The sequence below is a fragment of the Hetaerina americana genome, unplaced genomic scaffold (genome assembly GCF_022747635.1).
Source record: "Hetaerina americana unplaced genomic scaffold, ioHetAmer1.1.p SCAF_65, whole genome shotgun sequence".
Taxonomy (NCBI): Eukaryota; Metazoa; Arthropoda; class Insecta; order Odonata; family Calopterygidae; genus Hetaerina; species Hetaerina americana.
The window spans coordinates 730,398-750,693 of record NW_027287261.1 but is presented as its reverse complement, the minus strand read 5'-3'; the positions used below and the strand labels follow the sequence as shown (position 1 = coordinate 750,693).

General features: G+C 33.4%; 1 protein-coding gene across 2 annotated transcripts in view; it reads left to right on the top strand.

Annotated features, from left to right (window-relative positions):
• LOC139695995 (RB1-inducible coiled-coil protein 1-like) overlaps window positions 1-16,215 on the top strand; it is a 56,734-nt gene extending 40,519 nt beyond the window's left edge. Inside the window, exons 18-22 of one of the 2 annotated variants that reach the window (XM_071594605.1) lie at window positions 113-182; window positions 8,758-8,807; window positions 8,961-9,094; window positions 12,776-12,843; window positions 14,646-16,215. In XM_071594605.1, coding sequence (XP_071450706.1) covers window positions 113-182; window positions 8,758-8,807; window positions 8,961-9,094; window positions 12,776-12,843; window positions 14,646-15,101 — 778 coding nt within the window. In that variant the 3' untranslated portion in view covers window positions 15,102-16,215. Of the gene's footprint in view, window positions 1-112; window positions 183-2,781; window positions 3,432-8,757; window positions 8,808-8,960; window positions 9,095-12,775; window positions 12,844-14,645 lie in introns of those variants that run through there. The other variant, XM_071594606.1, reaches the window with a different exon arrangement.
• The last annotated feature ends 4,081 nt before the right edge of the window (window positions 16,216-20,296 follow it).

Here is a 20,296-nt window from a genome sequence, read left to right as displayed (position 1 = left end):
CCAAAACAAAAATAAATTATACTGAGTGGTGGCATTGGTGGTTAACCATTTTATGCTTTGAGTTTACCCTGTAAAATTCTTTCTAATTTTCTTATTTTTTTGTACTTTGTAGGGAATCAACTGCATCTCATGAATCAGCACCTACGCAGAAGAGTGCAAAAAAATTGGCTGTGGATGGCTTGGTAAGTTGCCCTTCCCTTCCTTGCATGCCTGTGTGCTAGTAATGATTTTCATCATTTGGTTAACAACATGTGTCCCCAGAAGACTTGATTGCTGTAAGTTCTGTGCCTCTATTAAAATTTTCCCTTTGGTTTGAACTTTGCTAAATGTTTAACATGTATGAATGTTGAAAAATGTTAATGGAAAAGAGTAAATACATGAATTTACAGAGAGTTTTAAACAGCAAATGAGGAACCAGGTGAATCCCTATTGATTGCGCATTTGATATAAAAATGAACTTAAAAGGATGTATTTTTCTTAATATTTTGAATGGGATTGCCTTCATTAATATTATCCAATTAGATTTAGATATTATGGTTGTTGTCCTCTCTTGGAAAGCATTTTTACATCTGCATGGCATGCTCTTAGTAATAGCTTGGTGACTTTAGCAGAAGTAGTTTTAGTGTTACATGTATTGTTTTGACATTTGTTTGATTTGATAGTCCGACTGGTCCAACTAGAAGCTAATGGATAAAAGTATTGCTTGCCATTATCAATAGCAAGGGTGTTTTCATGGCCATAATTTCAGAGGAAAACCTTAATCAAGAAAGTTGATTTGTACATTAATATTAAAACTGTAGATATTTGCACCATAAGGAGTAAAGTATTTACATATGATGCTTATAACTTATTCTTAATTGCTCCTTGAACTATAATTAATTTAATTAATGGATTAAAAATGGTATGTGGTAATTATCACTCGTGTGTGGGTATTCTGGCCTGGCAAGTATAATAAATCACAAATCCCTATTTATTTATGCACATGCTATGCTGAGTTACATTTTTGGGAGACCTCTGACAATTTCCAAAAGTATACCTTTGGCTTTGTAATAAGTCTCTGACCATTAAATGCTGACATTGAAATTTGTAATTAATTATGTTTAAATATCCCGAAGGAACATGTAATATGTTGTCATTCTAACTCACCACTGGGGGGGAAATTTTAATGTGAACTTGAAATACATTCAGGAAAAGGTAAAAAAATGCATTAGAAAATCCCAAAGATGTGTATTTATGGAAATGATGATTAATAAAAATGTTAAAAGTTGAATCAACTCCTAACAAAATTATGTCTTGATATAACAGGAAAAAATATAATTAGATTAGATACATGTGTGTTCCCATTTTATTTTTCGTTGTGTAATTCAAAACATTTTGAAGTGCAGAAGTTGTAGATGTCACGAGTTTTTTACCATCTGAAAAACACATTCAAAATGTATCGAAGGCTACCCATTTATGTGAGCAAGATGGATTAAGGAGAGCTAGAATTAGGTGAACAATAGTTTTGGAAAATCGATTGAAATATATTTTGGCTTTGTTGAAATGTTCAGTGTTTTCAGTATTCATATTAAGCTGGACAATAGGTTCTAAATTGTCAAGAAGATGCTTTCTCAAACTCATTTGTATCTATATATTATTAAAATAGATTATTGTCAAATATATATCATCAAAATTGGAATGAAGAGGACAAAATAGTGACAAAAATGGGGAAAAATACATGTTACTTAGAGAAAAATCTGATTTAGTTTGTTTTTAATCATTGATGAACCTTCTGCTATTTTTCACCTAATTATCCAAGTTGCTCAATGTTTAATTTAATGTGTGTGTTAGTTGTCTGGCTGATGATTTGAAAATTCCTGAATTCTACTTTTCTTTTCTGGTTCAGGAATATCTACATTCCCTTCTAAGTCCATTGTTATATTTTAAGTTCAATTGGTTTCACATTAAATTTGTACATTATGTTTAGGACATCCCTCAGTTTATTTATTTATTTATTCAGTATTAGTCCGAAAACAGCACATTTTGGCCTTTACATCAAACTTTTATCAACGATAACAATAGTCACATTTACAAACACCCAACCCTAGATGGAGGGAAACTCACCCAGGCGGGAATCGAACCCGCGACCCTAGGAATGGCAGACGAGGGCGTTACCCCACCGCCACTGGGGTCGGCGGTTCGACAGTTCATTAACAAATAATATGAATCAATTGTCTTGTTCATTCTTGCTATTTAAATTATATTAATGGCAAAGTAAATCAGATTTCTCTCTCGGTACAATGCCATTTTCCTCTCTGAGGTCACTATCTCTTCCTCTTTGTATATTATTCGATTAACTTTGGCTAATTGTTAGGTTTATATAATATTTCTACTAGATTTCCCCACACCTAATAGTTGTTTCATATTACATACATATTCCCATACGATATTTCTGCCATTCTGTTGTTTTATGTATGATCCATTGTGATGAAAGGCACTCTTTTTATTTATTTAACATGTTAACATGAGCTAAAAGGTAGTTGCTGGGCAAAATTTATTATTTGTCCAAACCTTAAATATCTCCAATTTTCTAAATCACCAACAAGCATGCTTACTTCAGGATTTGCTCATTCATATTGGTGGCTTTGTGGTGATTGAAAGCAATGGAGGGAGTATGAAATCTGAAAATTTTGAAATTGAGTCATAATTATAGGATTGATGTGGATATCATGCTAGAGTACCGAATTTAATTTATTAAATTATTTTTTTTGGTTTTGTGTAACCATTTTATTTTTGCTTTAGCTCAGCAGAAAATGAAATCATCATTCAGATAACTTCCATTTGGATCTGCCTGAGTGTAATTTTGACAGTTCAGAACCAACCCACGTGATAATTTTGTGTTTTGATGCAGTGTCAACTGCTGAGGAAAGTTGTGACAGCATCAGCATGGAGACACAGCCAAGATAAACAATTAACCATGTATTATATGCCAGTGTACATAGATGTGATTTTTTAATGGCAAAATTTTAAATTTTTGCAAATTTTGTCCTAAGTTACTTGGTGTAAAGTCAGTGCCGACAGTGAGATTATGATGTGGGCTTTAGGCTGTTACAATTGAATGAGAAACTAAGAAAAAAATGGAAGTGCCATTAATGTGGACATTAATTACTAATAAAGATTTTTAGGTTTTTGAATGACTGATTACAATGGATGGATTTACCTATTGTTTTTTCCCCCCTTAAAATGTGTGTGTGTGATGCAGCCTTTGGTGTGTGATTGCTTAGTTTTCATGAACATTCCCAACTTTTGTGAAAGATTGTTCCTGCTCAACCATGTCCAATTTACTGCTGAAATTAAATGTGAGCCTTGAGTGCTTTATGTTTAGGGAATATCTTAATTATCAGTCTCATAGTTTTAACCATGTAATTTTACACCTGACACAGTATGTAGCCATGGTGAATTGGTCTCATTTATGTTTTCAATTTTATAAGACATATTTAATTGATAAAATTTTGTTAAACCAAGTACTTGCCTCTTAATGATTAACTAAATAACCTTATAATAATCGTATTTTTAGCACAACAAAATAACTAAAATGTTGTGGTAACCTGGAATGTCTTCCATCTAGTATATAGTGTGGATTCAATGCAAGAAGTTTGAAATGGTAGTGTGGTTTAGGGACCAGACTCTCAGAACATTGGTTGGTGGTTCAATGCCATGGGTACCCATCCAAATTCCTTATTGGTCATGCTAGCTGATAATTTTTGTCAAACCACAGCCATATCAGTGGCTTATTTGTTCACATTTATTTACATATACTTAAAATGCATTTTTTGTGTATCCATTGTTGAATCATTGATGAAAGGAACTTGTTGCTGGTTTATAGCTATGATTCTCTATCCCATAACTACCAAATTATGCACGTATGTTGGCATGGAAATCATAGGAATACAACCATATTAGCTCTGATATCAAATCAGCTAGTTAAATTTTGTAGTGGTTGTATGAAACCCATATTTGTGCCTCAATGTTTACGTTATTCTCTGACTTATTTAATTTTAACCGTGTGCATTATTTTTGCATGATCTGTTCGCTTTTTAATGATTGCTTTCAGGGGCACGACCAGTTGAAAAATAATTTTTCTAGATTAATGTACAAATTATATTATTTCTTTGTTGATTATAATATTTAGTATAAGAAATTAATCAATTATCAATAAAATGATCATTTTATTGATAATTGATTATTTTCTCTCTCTTTGAGTTAAGGAAGATAAGGCAAGAGTTTATAAACACTGCATAGTTTTCATATATGAAATTTAGCCAGTTCACTTTGAGCTAGTTTGGAGACATGAGCATTGATAGGCTAAGGGAAATCATTTCATGGGATACTTGTCTTCTCCGAGCACTGCTTTCATGATAATGCACAGAATCTCATGAAATTTTAAATTTAATCTGCCTTGGCAAAACACCACCTTTGTATGAATGAAACTTCTTTAGGAAAACACTACTCACAATATTATAACTGAACTGACATTTATTAATACATTCCTTGTCTCTTTTGGTGATGATAATGTTTGCAAATTGATCTCTTGATGTCTCAAGCACTAATCTTGGTGGGAAAGAATGAGGTTTTCCATTTTGCAATAACTCTACTCCTTTCCAATTTTTATGTTAATTTAGTGAAATTATTTATGTATGCCCAAAGTCAAATTCTGGTTCATAATGATGGCAATTGATGTTTTATTGCAAAATATTTTGGCAAATTCTTTGGATAGGCATAGTATATGTAAATCCCGGAATGAAAAATTTTTCCATGAGAGGAGAAAAATGATTTTAGTAGAAAGTAGAAATTTCAAAGTGTAATAATCATTTGCCTACATAGGGCAAAGGTATGTCGAGTGTTCACTCCCATGCATGTAGTGTCCCTGTTTTCTTACAATAGATACCCTTTTAACTCGGTGTCATCTAATCATCAGCTAATTATCTTATTGAAATCAACTGAATAGTGCATCTGAATGAGTAAATAAATGCTTAACAAGGCAATGATTTTCACTCTTTGAAATTTCTGCATTTTAATGCATATTATTAGTGGATGTCTTCGTTAAAAGTTACTGTTGTGTCTTTTCAACGGTCTTTGGATTTTAGTAGAAGTTTACTTCAGTGCCAAAATTATTGAAATCTACTCTTAACAAACAAGGACTTGACTGATTCAGACCCACTTCAGTTGATTTCAAGTAGATTGGGCTATGATGAGCATTTAGAAAATTTCAGATCTGCACACATAGTGTTTGTATAGGTGTCTGTTTTAAGAAAACAGTACAGGACAGTACATTCGTAGGAGTAAACACTCAACATGCCTTCACCCTATGTATAAAACAAACCCAGAAATGATGAATGAAAAATAAATTTACAAAATTTGTTGAGTGTAGAAACATTTGTATGAAGATTCAAGGTTTGAGAGAGTTTTCTTCAGATGTTAGTGTCATAAGATCAGGTTTACAGGCCATCAGTTTGCTACAATAGAATGCCCACTTAAAATCAATATGAAATACTTTGTAGTCAGCACATGACTCTCTCCATTGTTGATACACCTTTTTAAAACAACTCAAGTGCAATTAATAATGCACTGCTAACTGGCATACATTATTTAGTAATTGTTTATTGATACAATTAATGCTGAATACTTTCAAACTGATAAAAGGTCTAAAAGTTTTCATTTCAATCTCCCCTGCAGCACACTGCCATTTGTCACTGGTCTGCCACATATTGCCTCAATTTGTAGTCCAAACTTGATCCAAACAACTGGCCCTGAAGTCCAGTTATTATAAAAACTGCCACTTTAAAATTGTTGCTGGTTTAGAATTTATCTTTTCTTCACATTATTAAATGTAATTATTACTCAAAATAAAGTTTTGCATCCTCACTATTATCTTTACAAAATAATACTAAAATAATTTGTTATATTATAAAAGGCTAGCATTGCATGAATTATTGGCATATATAAACCATTGAATTGCTCGTAGAGTGAATTGAATGTCTTATCTCATAGTTGCTTTTTGGCCTATTTATTGGCATTTAGTTTTGCTGTTCACATCAGTCAGAACAACTTTTCACAATCTTGTCCAATGTACAAGTTAGTGCTTTCATAAAGGTAGGTGCACTCTTTTTACATCATTTTGTTCGAAATAAATCCCATTTTAGTTTAAATAATACATTTTCCTCTTTTATTATTTACCTACTCTCTAAAAATGCATTGTAAATAGCATTTGAGCATAAGCCATCCTACTATCCATTTAATATAACAAAACATGCTTCTTCTTTTATTGGAACGCTTTTGAAACAGAGCCCTTCTTAAGATTTCCAGTAAAGCATAAGCTAATACACAATGGAAACTGTTTAGTGTCAGAGTCCAATATCTGTACTGAATTAATTGAAGTACTTGGAGTACGACTGATGGGTAGAAATAGTCTTAAATGTCTTGTGTGGGTCAGTAAGGTGCAATATAGTGCAATTTTAGTGCAATATATTTTTCATAAGAATTTCAAAATGTATTTTCAAATGATTATTCAATAGAAACCATATATTTAATAGAAACTTCTAGACAAACATTTTCTATTAGCCCTTGTTACACCTAATGGAGAAATTAGCAGTTCATGATATTCTATTAAAAACACTCCAAGAACAAGCTCCACAGAAAAATTATGTTTTTTGATTGAAATTGGGGTTCAATTGCCCATAACTTACTTGTTTGTTCTTGTGTATTGTCATCTTTGGCTTTAGGTTATCATATTATTTTTCTAAGCAGGTTTTTTGAATAAATAAGACAATGAATTAAAACTATGGATGATCCATCAAGTTTATTCTTGAACATCAGGGTTCTACCCTGAAGTTTTGTGTTGTAATTTTGGTTATTCTTTTTAAAACCAGTATTTATAATTATCCATTAGTATTGCTATAAATATTAATGTATTTTTAACCTGATTTTTAATTATAATTCTTTAGGTTTCTCTAAAAAATTAGGTTACCAGTTTAATTCGGAGCAGATGTGTTATTGTAATATCTTCTATGTCAAAAAGTTTAAATAATTGCTGTGATTGTATTGAATGTAATGATAGAATATAGTCAAACTCAGCTAACTATATGAAACATCATTTGTTTGATATCAGTTTTATTCCTTTATATATTGATCTTAATTAGTAAAACATGACAGAGATCTTTAATAAGTAATGATTTCATCAGTGAATTTGACCAAAATACCTGGCTGAAAAAAATAACAACTCTCATTTTACATCTACATTGACATCACCATTGGCATCTTAGGTACCCTATAAGCTACCACAAGGATGCATGGCTGGGATGTTAGGACACCAATCTTTCCCATCTGAGTGTGTCTAGGAACTATGTTCGCACGTAGTTTATTTTGGTAGCAATGTATATCTTCTTTGATTTTTATCTAATTGCTTAATTAATGCTTTCTCCAAAGATACTTGGTACAAATTCTAAATTTGGCCTTACTAAATTATTATCAGCAGTAGTACTTAGTCTGTGGATATATCACTTATAATTAGCAAATAATCTAACTTAACTGCTTATGCGGGGACTTAACATCAAGTTCCCTCAGAAAATCTTAGATATTTGTAAGGAAAAGATTCCCAACAATTCCTTAATGTAGCTGTAATAGATTTAGTTTTTTAATTGACATGGCCCACCAAGAATTTCCATAACCCATTTGGGATTGAAACATGATGTTTGGGGCTATGTCTACCATTATGCACAAGCTCTAGCAGCCCCAAAAGTGTTTTGGTGAATATGGAATTCTAAAATCTAATATATTTGAATATTTTTTTATTTTAAATAATATATTGAAAAAGATAATTTACTCATTTCCTCTTATATATCCCATTCGAGTAATTTCTGAAGTTCCATAACTGCATTCTGATTGTATGGAAGTCAGACCAAATTGAGGCTGAGAACAAGAAAAGAGAGCATTTATTGATGCTGCAAAGAGATGTGAACTTAGTTCTACATTGCCTTAAAATTGAGTTCCCATTAAACTAATGTGGATATTTATTTATTTCAGAAATGCTTAGGAAATAACTCTTTCTAAATTAAGAGTTAGGGAAGCTGAAGGCTTGGCTAATATGTTATCTTTTGTCATGTTATACATTTCAACATATTGTTTACTGATAGTGTGTACTTATTTAAGAGAAAATGAATTGTCATTAACTGCTTTATTGGTGGAAAAGATGATCTTTCCTATCAAAATTTTTGAAAATACATCTGTGTTCTTCAAGGTAGTACGTATTGATCTGATTTTCTAACTCTGATTCTCCCAAAAAATTGACTTAACTTCTAAATTTATAGTTAGTTCCTACTTGTTAATTTATAGAGCACTTACCCATGTTTGCATACGGGGCTTGTATAAAATAATGTGCAGTAAAATTTCATAATATTTGTGTAAACATTTTTTTCCTTAGTTTGAGAATATGTTTGCAATCAATGCACGAAACTATACCAGTACTCACTCCCTTAAAAAAAATATTATCTTTTAAAAAATATTGTTGACTTAAGATGCAAATGCTATCATAACCATTTAATAGGCTAAAAGTTTCTCTCTTTGTGTGTAAGTAGTTAAATTAACTAACTTGAAACATTAATTATTTATATAGTGAAATGTGCAACCCTTTGGAGCAATCGTTTGTTTATGTGTAATGTATGTTAACTGCAGAATTTCATGAAAATGTCTTTTCAATTTAAATATTTTCATTCCTTTCAGATTGGAAGCACTAGTTCACTAATAGAGCAAGGAAAAATCAGCATTTCATCGTAAGTATGAATCACAAATAGTATTAATACCTGTATATATTTGGAACTTCTAAGTGGGCTTTATGAGGTTTTAAAAAAAATATATTACTTATAAAGTTAAAAAAAAATATATTACTAGTATGAATAGTTCTCTTACAAAATTTTTATCCATAGGTGTAATTCTGGTGATGCTGTGTTAATTCTGTGGGATGAAGATCGAAGGCAATACACAATATTACAGGAGAGCTCCACTTTATACTTTTTGCACCCTGATTGCCTTCCTCTTCTTGGCCTAACCACCAACCCAGGTCAGTTTTGGTGAGGTAGATTTAATTTTTATGTGTACCAGCAAGCTGAGTTATAAGCTGATAAATTCTGGGAGACATTAAGTAAGATTTTTAATCAACATAAGCTTACTGCTTACTGTGTCTCAAGGTTGTGCTAGTTTTAGGTATTTCAGGCTCTGGCACGAGGTGTAAGTTTGTATATGGCAAACTGTGATGTGAAATTGAAAAAATAGGATACTGGAGTAAGAAAATGAAAGACAGAAGATGTGTGAGCTATTAGCTGTGAATCTGAAGTTAGATTAATTCCTATAGCCAACAGTTAAAAACTTAAAGGCTCAATAACGTTATTTTGGTCAGCCGGTGACCATCATTAGGGAGAGTAAGAGCTTTTCAGCAAGAAGCCATCAGTGCTGTAGCACTGTTCGATGTCAAGTGAGTAATGCATTATGTAATGCAAGTAAGTAATGAGCAAGTCATTACCTACTTGGCATTGAACAGTGCTACGGTACTGTTTTCTTGCCTGTTTGATGATGTCGTACTGTTAGATGTCTTCTTGATGGGATTTAAACTAATTTCAAGAGAAAGTGAAAGGTGGCCATAAAAAGGACATACTCTTAATGCAACTGTTTTAAAAATATTTATAGTAAAAATATGGAATTGCAGTTGTATTATTACTCTACCTGCTAAATGAAGGTTTGACTTAATGACAATTTAATTTTTATTTTAAAAATATTTTTGGTCTATTCAGAAGATATTTATGTAATTATAAAAAATTCTAAGAAAAACAATTGAAATTGTATTGGACCAAAATTAGGTCCTTTGCAGCATTAGTTTAGTGAAATAATGAGCTAGTGACTGGTTCTCAGCTAATAAACTAATTTTAAATTGTGAAAAAACACAATATCTTATATGTGACCTTAGAAGTGCTGGCAACGCTCAAAGCTCTGTCCTGCTCCTAGAGTTTTTTATTGACTCTAATCTTTCCTGGAAAAGTCATTTAACTGCAATCTCCAAAAAAACTTTCCAAGAATCTCATCCTAATCAGGAGACTTAATAAATGTGTTCCTGAGGAACATTTGAGACTTGCCTATTTTGCCTTTTTCTAAAGTCATTTAAGTTATGGCCTAAGGCTTTTGGGACATACAAATGACACAAAAGCTCTGCTTTTGATACAAAAGAAAGCATTTAGGATTATAACCTGCTCTGGCCATCATGATCACTGTCGTCCGTTATATGTCAGGCTATGAGTGATAATGGTCTTGAACATATACATTTACCAGTTCTTAATTCATGAAAAAGATAGTATAAATAACTATGCAATAAGAGGCAATATACACAGGCATGAACAAGATCAAGAAATATGTTAGACATTACCCCATGCAGATTGTCCAAAATCTTCAACCAGTCGGATAACCTTGCCTTAAAATTCCATAACAAACTTCCACGTATTGCCAGACAGACTAGTTATAATAGGTTCAAAAATATAATTGAGGATTGATTGATTTGAAGCCCCTTGTATTCTTTCATTAAATATTTTCAACTGGACTTCTCAAGAGTGAAATTATTATTATTGTTACTGACTTTCTACTTATGAAAAATCACGCTTCCAGAAATGCAACATTCAAGGAAGGTTGTTGGGCGTTCTAGCATTATATCCTCATTTTTAAAATAAATAAAATCAAGCGTACAGTAAGTCCTCAATTAATGTCTTGCCAATTTACATCCTTTTGTATAACATTCACGCCAGGTTAGTGACATCATCACCAGTAATTTTTCTCATAATACCAGATTTTTTATATTCAATTTTTATCAAATGTGAAAAAAAACATTGTATGTTTGCATTGTTTGGGGTTTGCCTCTTGGTAATTCATTCTTTCCATGTTCCATCCTAGTTATTATGGTACTTTATTGTTTCAACTTAGTCTAATCCTATTACACATAGTACTATCAATCCAATTGTAAAAAAATATTCTATGTCCATTCTACAAGAGGCAGATGGACATATCTCAGCGATGGTCAGAGGAAAAGAGAGAGATGTTTGGGGAAACAAATTTTCCTTGTGCTCCCCTTAGTCACTAGCTGCTAAGAATCATAAAAAACTGCAATGTAACAATTTCATTAGTCATTTCTCTGTAAGTATCACAGAAAATAAGGCCGTGGTAAGAATTGAGTCTCTCCCATTGACTGCAATCTTAACATGATTGAAGAGCCTTAGACCCCTTGAGTGGTGCCAGTGGGAGTGATTATAATTTCTTCTGGAAGGGCCACCCATGTCAGATAGATTGAAGGATTGGTACCACTCTAAAGGTAGTCCACTCAGCAACCTTTCATCAATGAGGTGGGTGCAAAGATTTCTAACCCCAGTGGTGCAGAATAATAGTCATCAGGGACCATCCAAAACCTATTTTCAATGTGTTGAATAACTTGAATGAAATGAAAAATTGAGTCATTTGACTCTCTCTTTCAGATTGAGTTTATTGCCTAAATGACTTTCTATGACATTTTCATAACCTTTGTTCAAACATATTTACAGTTGATTCTTTTTAATATATCAATCATTGTGGTTTTCTGCAGCACAGAAGAGGATGGAAAAAGAGGTGGAAGTTGAAGGGGGAAGTTATTGTCAAAGGTTGTGCAATAACTCAGTTGTGCAAAGTAATGGTTTGGTCAGATCTCTCATCGAAAATGTGCATGGTATTGTTTCCTGCCCTTTCTCCAGTGGTGCAAATGTTCATATAACTATCTTCTCTGCCAGACGTTAGTCTCCTCTACTTGGTTAGTTTTGAGGATAGGCCTCTCTAGATCTTCAATATGTACATCCCATTGCACTATGCCCATATACAGCTCTATAGCTATACTACTTGTACTTATTGAAATGTGCTGCCCTCTTATTACATGGTTGGATTAATTTACCTGAAACATGAAATCTCAAACATGCCAACGGTCAGGTGGGAGGTGTTTTATGATAGTTAATATCCTATTGGATACAGGGAGCTCTAAAATCCAAAACAAACTTTGTAAAAAATTTGGGCGACTGAATAAGGTATTCCAAATACTATATGGTTGAATTTTAAATGCACAAACCACACATGGAGAGAGTCATTCCAATGGTTTTTTCACATTTAAGAAAAAAAATAAGTACCTACTTATCATTGCCTTGAGATATTTATAATTCCTAGGGTAAACCAAGGACTTCTTATGCATAGTTACATAATCAATGTGTCTGAGATTTTACTCAAATATTAAAGTGTGATATTATTGTTTAAAATTTTATAACAAAATACTTGCATAATACCAGGACCCACCTATTCCTCATTAGTGATGTATATATTTATAGGAAGTAATTTTGCATCAGTCATGGTCTTATCATAAAAATTCAAAGAAGAAGTGCTTAATCGGTGTGATGTTCCCAAAATGTTTATTAATTAAAACATTCTGCAAAGATTTTGGAATTAATATTTGCACAATGCACAAGCTCGGTGCTGACTGGTACCATGGAATTCTTAAATTGCCAAAATCCATCGGAGTTGAGTTATTTCCTGTATGAGTATACCCTTAAACAAGGAGAAGCTTCGCTGGAAATCCTAAAAATATTGGATAAATTGTAAATTAGAAAGTACAGTAGCCTCAGTTTTGGATTGGGACTGCATATTATACAAATCATGATCATTCATGAGATTGATGTGTTTGTTTTATTCCCAGATGGAACTCCACAGCATCAGTATAGTACTGCTGAAGTTGTTGAAAAGGAGTATTGCCATGCCAAAAAGGTAAGGCGACAGGCAGAGCCAGGGCCTAGGCTAGATTAAGCCTACCATTGTCTTGTTATCAGCCCCTCGGCTGATAACAAGATAGTGTTTGACCATATTATTTTGAGAACTATAATTAATGAACAATGAATACTCATGGGAGAATATCAGGTTTTAACATTGTAAGTTGCCCTGGATAATATGTATGGTATAATGGAACTTTCCTGGTGAAACATGCATGAAATGTTTTTCATTAAATTCTGGTACTGGTATATTGAGGATTGATTGGCTGGATATACCCCTGTCTGGAAAGAACTTGTGCATATAAAGCATATCAACGTGGCATGCTAGTTTTGGCTAAATGGCGTATCATAAAAAGTCACTCACAGAGTTTATAGAGAACAACCTTATCAACAATTATAACACTCCAGTTGAAGTTGATTAGCTTTGAGCATGATGTGGTGGAAGTCGGACATAATGAATAACTGATGGAAGCACTTATCCACTTGATAATTTTTTTTTTAATGACCGGGTTTCGATGTATTACATCATCATCAGGTAATAGGACCTGATGATGATGTAATATATCGAAACCCAGTCGTTAGAAAAAAAAAATATCAAGTGGAAAAGTGCTTCAATCAGTTATTCATCCAGTTGAAATAGTGTCATCAGCAATCATGTGTGATTAGTAAAACAGATCAAACACATCCTACCTGATATTATTGTAAAAGTCTACTGTTCTCTTGAAGATAGTTATCCTGTACCTGAGGTCTGTTATCATCTCTAGGATAATTCATTTTCCTCTCATGTGACTGGCTTTTATACTTTTCTGACGCTTTGTTCTTGATCTTTTTTGTATTTTTTATCCATAAGATAGCTTAGTAATTTAACCACCTAATCTATAATTTTTAAGATAGTTGGGAAGGGAGATGTGTAAGGAATTTTTAAAAAAAATGTAATTGGTGATTTTTCCAAAGTTTTAAAATAATACTGAAGCAGGATGGATAATTGGAAGCTAATGGAATATTAAAATAATTATTCATAACTCTGATGCAAGTGTGCATACATTCTATTCACTTCAATCTCCGTTTTCTAATGAATTTCTGGTTTTATGGCAGCCTATAAAATTACTCAGTTGGCATAGTTGCCAGCCTTATAATTTTTTTGCTGTAAATTTAAACATTTACCCTCATCTTGATCCAACAAGATAAATGTATAGAAAGCATAAAAATATGTTTTGTATTTTTTTTATCTTTCACTTAACCCTAGCATTCATTAGTTGTATTATGCAAAATAATGAATTAATGAAGTGTATGTGATTTGCTTTGAAAATATGTAATTTAAATGGTATTCATCTCTTGTTTGGTTAAACATACTCTATACCAGTAGTTCATTTTTGAATCTGACATTGATTCATATTTTTTCCTGTAGTATGATTTTCATAATATGATCTACTTATCATATTATATCTCATTATTTATCTGCATATACGTCAACAGTGATGTTAGAGTCCTGGGAAACCGAATTGCATCCAAAAACTTCTAGAAATCTCAGGGTATCATGGTTGCCAGTGTTTAATTCACCAAAGCCAGCCAAAAACAAATGAGCTGTTGCCATACCTACTTATTTTGGAAAAAGTTGCAGTAAAAAATGATCACATTCTTTTAGTGTGACCTGTTGTTTTTTTAACTGTCCCATTTTTCATTTTGCCCAAAACATTCTGCCATTTGTTTTACATGACATTATAGAAAGTTTTTTCATGATAAGAGTGCATAGTCATAATTATATATCTTAATTAATATGGATCTCCCTTGTTCTTGCAGTCAGAAAATCGATATCGAGTTCCAAAAGGCACGAAATTTTACAGGGTTAGAGCTAGGCCACCAAAGGGTATGGACCCCATGACAAGCATTAAAGAGATTTCCATTGGTGCTACAGATGAAGCTTTACAGGATCAACTCCAGTTGATGGAAGGTGAAATGCCATCATCTGGGGGTGTGGTTGATTCTGGAGTTGGAGAAGAGTCAGCAGGGGCACAAAGGGAATTGCTGATGGTAGAAGAAAAAGGTGAAGAGATGCTTGCTATCTCTGGAGGTTCTGGAGAGATACAGAGCACATCAGGTGGCTCTGGAGAGATTGGTGGGGTGGTGGCAGAGGAGGAGGTGCCTTTTTCATCAAAGGAGCTGAGCCAAGAGGGTTCCTCAAAAGCAGAGCAGGGTGATATTTCAACCCTCCCAGGAAATTTGGAGAAAGATCAGAGTTCTGCAGGGTGGGGCTGACGGGGGAACTCACGGCCCCAATTCATGGCTGTCCTTTGGGGTTGTCTGCCACAGAAGAGGAGAACCATTGTCACACTTATGTGCTTTCCTTTCAAGTGCAAATCGTCATGGTATCTCTATAGCGGTGGTTCTTAACCCTTGCAACATCTAGAACCTCTTTGGTTCTCAAAATATGTTCTTAGACCCTCAATATAAATTGTTAATGTGAGGGAAAATGAACCAAGTCAGTTCTATTATTGTTTGTTATTGATCACTGACAATGTCTTTGACTCCAAGTATGTTTATGCACTCCAGGTTAAGAACCATTGCTCTGTAGCCTGCATTGGCCTTTCACACATTTCATGGAGGGTATTGTGGTGGCCCCCTCATAGATTTTATGGATGGGCGAATTGACACAGTTTATAGTCGATCAATTGGATGGAGACAGAGCAAGTTTGACACTCACCTGTCAAGCTCACCTGAATTTGGTTTCTCCTGTCATGCTTTGTGAATTTTTTTTGCCGTCCATAGCTTGAGCACCATGTTTTTATTCTTAAACTTATTAATTATTTAAGTGTGGGCTTTTAGATATTTATAACAGTGCAATAAGTGAGTTGGGTGTCAGTTACCATGCGGAATAAGCAGCCAACTATGGATGACAGGCTGGTTTTTAGTCTTCACGCTCCTGAGTGAAGCTGTGGGGAGGTACTATTTAAATTGATCTATTTTTTCATGAGCATTTTCAAGTGTGATTATGTGCTACCAAGATAAGTGATGAGTTCCCCAGCTTGTTTAATTCCAGGGCTTCAAGTTCAAAGAGTGCTAGAAGAAATATAGGTATGCACGTAGTTGACCTCCCATTGTGATCACTTGTGATGCGAACCTGGAAGGTCTCTGTGACTTTTGTAAGATAAATTTTGGTGAGTTGTGAAGGCCTTTTATAAGTATATAGATGTATATATTATGTCCATAGGGTTTCACAAAATATTTTTCCTCAAATGAGGTTGTGAAGTAGGTATTTAAGCCCTAGAAAAATGCACCAAATGTAAAATACGCCATAATAAGAAACAGAGGAGAAATAACTCATTTATTAAGAATGTTTCCAATTCTAAATAAATACATACTTTTAAATTTATTGTGAGATATTTTGTTCTAATTAAACTATTTGACAGAGACCTTTAAAATGTAATAGGTATTTCATTTTTTTGTGCTTTTAAGATTCATGAATACTGATGTTGCATTGTAGTCACCTTGTGGATAAGCATTTTGCTCCTGATTGGAAGGTAATGCTTATGTGCATATAGCCTCTCAAAAAAGTCCAACCAGTGACATCTCTGGTTACCAGAACATCGTGGGAAACAATAAGTGTTGCAGGGAAAGGTACTGGTCCCCTTACCGTGAATGTGTACTTCATGTGTAAAAGATTTTGTTCAGAATGAACTCTTTTCCTCAACTATGGAAACCAACATTCAGGTTTGTTACTTAGGAATAATTTCCTTTTTTATCATGCTTCATACTTTTTTACCCATTTATTATTTTATGTTACACTGCAACTAATAAGGTGCTCGATGAGGGCAGAACAAAAATTGCTGCATAATTTCCTAGGGGATATATTCATGAATAAGTATGTTAGCATCCTCACCCCTGCCTCAAATGAAACTTTGCTCATGGGAATGTCTTTGTTAGTCACACTATCATTACTATAGCCTTCATAACCTAATTGTGTTTTCAAATGTCTAGTTGCCAATGAAGTTAACTCCTCGGAAACAATGCATTTTGTTTTTACTATGCTGTTGTTATATTGAGGAATATTCAGTACTCACAATCAATCTTTACTCTTAACTGTTATATTTTTGTCAGTGGTCGTGAATCATGCTATAGCATTAGACACAGAAACACAGCTCTAAACATGATTTGCCATCAATCAGCATTATAACATCATGTATAAATAATTTAGTTTCCAAAGTCACTTAAGACACCAGAACAATCATCCAGTATTAAGTGGAACAAAACTGTTGAAATGAGGGGATTTCCTGAATATATTTCTGAATTATTGTAGCATATTTTTAATGAGTATCAGTATATAACCAAGACAGCAAACTGTAGGCTGCAAAGATTCTTCATTCATATCAAATCAGCACTCTCTGCAGTAATTACCAATAGCATTGTTTTGAAAGTATTATTTAGACTTTTTAAATAACTTTCATTGGCATCATTAACAGATTTTAATTTTTAGTTTTGTATTATAATTTACGTCAGATGATTTTTTTATTTATGACATTCAAGCTGAAGGAAAATGCGTGGATGAGTTCCTATCATATGATATGTGATTATTGTTGATAGATTTATTTTTATTCCCCATTGTGATTGGTTATATAATTTTTTGCAGATGCTTTTCCATCTTTAGTTCACTTGAACTATTTTTAGTGAGGGGTGGTGACAGTGAAATGGTGTAAAGACAGTAATTTTGCTTTTTTTTTTAATCCAGCAGTGGTAAAATGTCTACATTTTACAAATCTCAAAATTTGAAGCCCCCCTAAATTAAGCCAAACTTAATTCCCTTTGGAAAATTTGGTTTAATTGAGGGGATGAATTTTAATTACTTGCAAATGTAATGGAGCTCTATTGTTTTTTCTTAAATTGTCTCAGTCCCGTCAAATATTCTGTGGAATAATCCTAGAGTTCAATTGTGAAAGTAATGCTTTTTTTTATATTTATCATGACACAGTTAGTGTGATTTCATCCTTCCCCTAATCTCTCTCTCCCTGTGTAAGTTGCAGTCATTCTGCCAATTCTCACCAGGTTCAGGTATTAGTCAAAGTCATTAAAACAAGCAAAGGATTATTTCGTAATTTGCTATTAAAATGAATGCACTCTCAAAAAAGAATGTACAGTTGAGTGAATTAACATGTTTATAATTTATATAAAAATCAATTACCATATTTGACAGCATATAAGGTGCATCCTCATTTCAGTAGGGTGTGCACAAGAAAAAAAAGTCTGAACAGTCTGCGCGGAAACTCAACACCCCAACTACTTAAATTATAGTTCCATATAAGTCCTGCACTGTTTTGTTATGATCGGTTGTGATAAAATATGATCAAGTTTGTTTGATATCTCACTTCCACCTCTTTCAGCATCCCAGAAGTAAAAGACATGATATTCAAGTAATTTAATCAGTAGAAAGATTGAGTGTGTCCAATAAAATACATATTTGATGGATTCTGATGCCTAAAAAATTATTTAGCTAAAATACTTAATTGCAATACTGTTTCTCATGCACATCTTTTTAAGCTCTCTTTATCTACATACCACTCTCCTAATGTGTCGTAAAAGTCTTACAAATACTCCTCCATTCTGTTCCATGTACAGTTAACTCTCCATATATAAAAGGATTGTCAAATTATTCATGAGTTCAGGGTTTGGAACAAATTGAGTAGCCTAAGGCGTGATGTGGTGGAAGTCGAACGTAATGAATAACTGATAGAAGCACTTTGCCACTTTTAAAAAATTTTTTAATTTTTTTTTATTTAACAACTGGGTTTTGATGTATTACATCACCATCAGGAAACAAACTGAAGTTGTGTGCAGGCTTATATACATTCTGGAAGGAGGGGAGAGGACGTTATAGGAAACGAGGGGGGGTCTTCCCCCCCCTCTCCTCCCCCCCCCTCGTTTCCTATAACGTCCTCTCCCCTCCTTCCAGAATGTATATAAGCCTGCACACAACTTCAGTTTGTTTCCTGATGATGATGTAATACATCGAAACCGGGCCGTAAAATAAAAAAAAAATTTTCAAGTGGAAAAGTGCTTTGATCAGTTATTCATCAGGATTTGGATTTTTTTAGAACACAAGTCGTTAAAATATAGCTACATTTGCAGAACAGCTTGAAGTAGGGAATGAAAATACCAATGTCCTTCCTATAAAGGTGTTTTTGCTAGAATTATTACTTTTACTATCTGTCCACTCAGTCCAGAAAATTGAGAAAAGTCAAGTTTAACCCATGAAAATTCAAGAAAAAATGAGGAAAAGGATCGAATTTTTTGGAAAAGTCAGGAATTTGATGTGTGAATGAGGAACATGATTTGAGAGTCGGGAATGCCCATTGATAATGTCCCTTAAGAGTTTTGAGGTCAGTTCCGGTTAGCTGGAGGCCATTACATGTGCAAGCCCTGGAACAAACTGAAACTATATTTCAGACTGACATCGGTGATACTGGTGGCCTGTGAAGTAATGAGATATGATCTACACAAAAAATACACAATCAGGTTCTAAACATTCAGGAGAAAAATCAGGAAAAGGAACGCCTGCTCATTGGGAAATATGGTGATCCCCCTGTGATTAGAAAAAACTCAAATATATGTGATATTATCCTCTTTTATTGTTGAATGATGCTTATATATGCGTACAATTGGAGTGCTGGGTACGTAGATATACCTCTGTAGTCAATTATTATACTCTGACAAGGACATTAGCAGCAAGTTGACCTTTGTTGTGCTAGTTTAACAATGAAATATTGAAAATTATCATTTGTTTTATGTTATTGTTTGAATTTTTATGAAGAAATTGGATGAAAATTTAAGGATCTTCTCCATCTCATGGGTAAATTTCATTGCTTTGTCTGCGTATCTCATTTTGTTTCATTATTTTTGCTTGTTAATTTAGCCTCACCACCTCATCCATGTACCATTTACGCAATGAAATTGTTAAAACTTAAAACACTTTAAACTGCTATTTGCATGAATTTTATCACAGTATTTACATGCCTAATAGTGGGAACATTTCCTCACAGATTTTCATGAAGTGTACCCAAAAACATGACACTTATCTTCCCTAAGGTGCAATAAGGAGGAAGTCAAAGAATAGAAATTTGCATCAGATAATGAAGACATTAGATGATGGCTTCATGCATTTTTGAATCAAGAAAAAGCATACCTACTATATAAAGATGCAAGAATATGTGAGGAAATCCATGTAAATGGGCAGTGGAATGTCAAGTTGTCCACTTTTTGGTTGTATTTCTCAATTTTTTTTATTTACCATTGAAATGACAATATCTTTTGATAAAAAACTCACTTGCCAATTCTACTACACATTTGAAGAAATCTCTTCCTCCTCTCTCTTACCATATTACATTGTACGTTGAGTAAGGAGCTATTTTGGATGTATGGTTTCTTGATGTGTACATCTGGTATTTCTTTGCAGCCTAACCTTA